Source organism: Notolepis coatsorum (genome assembly GCF_963971535.1).
Source record: "Notolepis coatsorum genome assembly, chromosome: 3".
Lineage (NCBI taxonomy): Eukaryota > Metazoa > Chordata > Actinopteri > Aulopiformes > Paralepididae > Notolepis > Notolepis coatsorum.
The window spans coordinates 195,973,134-195,976,198 of NC_140167.1; the positions used below are offsets into that span (position 1 = coordinate 195,973,134).

Below are 3,065 nucleotides of genomic sequence, written 5' to 3' on the forward strand. Positions count from 1 at the left end.
TTGTGATGCAATACCCAATCATTCCACAAGATGGCAACACAGGATTACACTAGAGATGTGGAGTTCTAATAACACTGGGAAATTCTTGTCTCAGAGTAAAATAACAAAACAAAAAAGAGTCATAATAAATAGGTTTTTATCAGAGATGTTCCTCCAAAATACTGATTCCCAACGGCCCACATTCACCAACATTGACATAATGAGGGGCAAACCACATAATTCATCTTGCAGTTTGTATATTTATTTTTAAAGCAACTTTTTTGTAAAATATAAATACAAATGAGATATTTTAATTACAAAGTTAAATCAAAAAAAATTAACGCACCAAAAATTACTTTACTGCAATAAGCCTCCCTGTTTTGTACAAGCTCTGTGCCAAAGGGTGAATATCAACATCATCTTAAAACTTTATTATACAAACAACTTTGTGGTTTTGCATGTTAAATTAGAGACTAAATAAAAAGCAGAATTTGAACACAGGTAAAAAAAACAGCCCCTGAGGGTCAAGCAAGTGCTACAGTCTGAGACGAGAACCAGACATCATGTGCTATGAACACAAATGCCACATTCAAAAGCACAGCCTCAGTACTCTATGCTGTACACCGACACACACACACCGACACACACACACAATGTGCTGTGCACTCACACACTCGATCCAATCATTATCAACGCAGCTATTTCTCTCAATTGCCATACAAAAGGAGTCGTGATCCACATCCAAAAAGGATCTCTTGATATATTTATATTTATACATATATTAATCCTTTTACAAAAATAAGACCATTGTTAAGTTCCAATACGTCCGGCCGTCCCTCCGTCCTCAGTGGGTGGAGCGGGATATCTGCGCTGTGCTGTGGGGGCCAGCTAATCAGTCTATCTGTACAGTGCGGGCTGCAGCGTGGCGACCGGGGGTCAGGCTAAGGCACGTCACCCCCTGGCCGGTTCTGAAGCAAACTTCTGTCTGGGGGAAAATTCAAAGAGACGGAGGCGAAAGGGTCAAGAGGTCACGACGACGAGCCCAGCTTGCAGGCGGCCTTGATCTCGTCTTTGAGTTTGTCCGCCGGTCGGGCCCACCGGTCGTCCAGGCACTCCAGGGTGGAGCCCAGCATGGCGGCCAGCTCGGCGCTGCCCTCCACCAGGTCCAAGAGGTCCTTGCTGTCCGACTGGAAGCCCTCCAGCTCGTCCGGACAGGAGAAGAGCTGCGACAGGGAGGCCTGCCGGTAGAACTCCGCCTCCGCCACCGTCACCACCTCCATGTGGGGGAAGGAGGCGCGGAAGCCCCGGGCCGACATCCTCAGTCGCCGCAGGACGTCAGATAAGAGCAGCCAGTTCCTAGACCTGAGAGAGAGAGAGAGAGAGCGAGAGCGAGAGCGAGAGAGAGAGAGAGAGAGAGACTAAGAGACAAGTAGAAGAATACACAGAGAGGGACTCACGAGTTGGTATGGGCACATGTCGAGTGTGTGTGTGTGCCCCCTTATGGAGACAATGGTGTTTGTATTCACAAATGCTGCTGGACTATAGACCATACATCTTGTCGTCACTTTGACCCCCAAAAAACGTGAACGTGCCCCTGTTCCTTTGCTTTTTGGCTTATGGTGAACATAAAGAGTGTTTTCCTTTCCTGTTTACCAGTCATTTTGTCTGTTAAACTGCATCAAAGGAGTATAGTGAGGTTTTACAGGAGGATTTATTATGTTTTGTTAAAGGTACCATGTCTTTTTTTTTATCCACTTTTTCTCCCATTTTTCTATATTTTCTCCCATCCCAATTTCGTATCATCCAATTCAACCCTCCCCTGTCACGGACGCTGTTTCTTGCCTCCCACAAGCCGGCTGCAATGTGGACTAAGTCATACATAGCACAAGTCCCCTCCGGTACTTGAGGTAACAGCAGTCGCATCTTTTCACCTGCGCAGCTCGATCTCTCAGTGGCGAGGAGTAACGCGTGGGAGGCTCACGCTGCCCCCGACACTTCCTGATTCTACTGCGCAGGCGCACCAACCGACCTGTAGGAGTCGCTGTCCACAACGCCCGATCCCCACCCATCAGTTTCCCACCCCCTAATACGGCCAATGTGTATTAGTACGGACGACCAGCTAAACTGAAAGCAAATGTGGAGCGCTGGGCTCGAACAGGCGAGCCCAGCGTCTACAGATTTCATGGCGAGCGCCTTGCCCACTACGCCACGTAGCCGCCCTAAAGGTACCATGTCTTATAAATGGCCTTTTCCAGTGTTTAGCATTGTTTTCTAGCAATGTGGGGTTGTATCAATGGGGTCTGTGTCTCTAATTCTCATTTTGGCTCATCGGTCCATCAGTCCAGTCTCGAGTTCACAAGATCCTCCCTCACTGAACTAAGCCATTCTGATTTGACGTCAGTAGCTGCTGCTGATCTGCATAACTAACGCTCTATGGTTGTAGCGCACTCAACAACAGAGCGAGAGGAAATACTGACACTTCCTCAAACGTGTTGACGTGCGTGGGTGCCGACAAAGAGAATCAACAATTCGCTCAACAACGGAGCAGTGGGAATAATGCGGAAGCGGTCTCCCTGTCCCCGACTCTCTCTCTCCACGGTCCACCTGCGCACACAGAGCGATGTATCCTCTCTCTCCCTCTCTCTCTCTCGCTTGCTCGTTCTCTCTCTCGCTCACATGTATCACGCTGTGTGGGTGACTGTCACTCAAGGCGCTTATGGGCGGAGCCCAGCCCAAAACAGCTTGAAATCTTGAAGTGGAGAAATCTTGAACTGGAAACGACGTAGGCGCCGGTGACTTTCAAACCACCTCCAAATGTGGTTTGGACCCAATCATCTTCCTTTAATTAGAGCTCTATTTGCATTGCATATATATATATATATATATATATAAATAAATAAATAAAAGGTGTGTGCGTGTGTGTGCTCACCCCTGTGTGAGGGACACTTGGATGTTGTAGCAGGGGAGGAGAGGTCGGTCAGAGAACTCAAACTCAAACAACTCCCTCCGATCCTCTTCATCGTCCTCCTCCTCCTCAGGGCCGGGCGGCTCCGCCAGGATGTCGAACACACAGCCCTCCTCAGCGG

General features: G+C 48.3%; 1 protein-coding gene across 4 annotated transcripts in view; it reads right to left on the bottom strand.

Moving 5' to 3' along the window:
- Positions 1-219: 219 nt before the first annotated feature.
- bcor (BCL6 corepressor) overlaps positions 220-3,065 on the bottom strand; it is a 74,759-nt gene continuing 71,913 nt past the window's right edge. For all 4 annotated transcript variants that reach the window (XM_084310628.1, XM_084310630.1, XM_084310629.1 and 1 more), the window contains 2 exons: positions 2,909-3,065; positions 220-1,341 (listed from right to left, as the gene is read on the bottom strand). The exon at positions 2,909-3,065 is cut by the window's right edge and continues 3 nt beyond it. In XM_084310628.1, coding sequence (XP_084166754.1) covers positions 1,008-1,341; positions 2,909-3,065 — 491 coding nt within the window. In that variant the 3' untranslated portion in view covers positions 220-1,007. The remainder of the gene's footprint in view (positions 1,342-2,908) is intronic.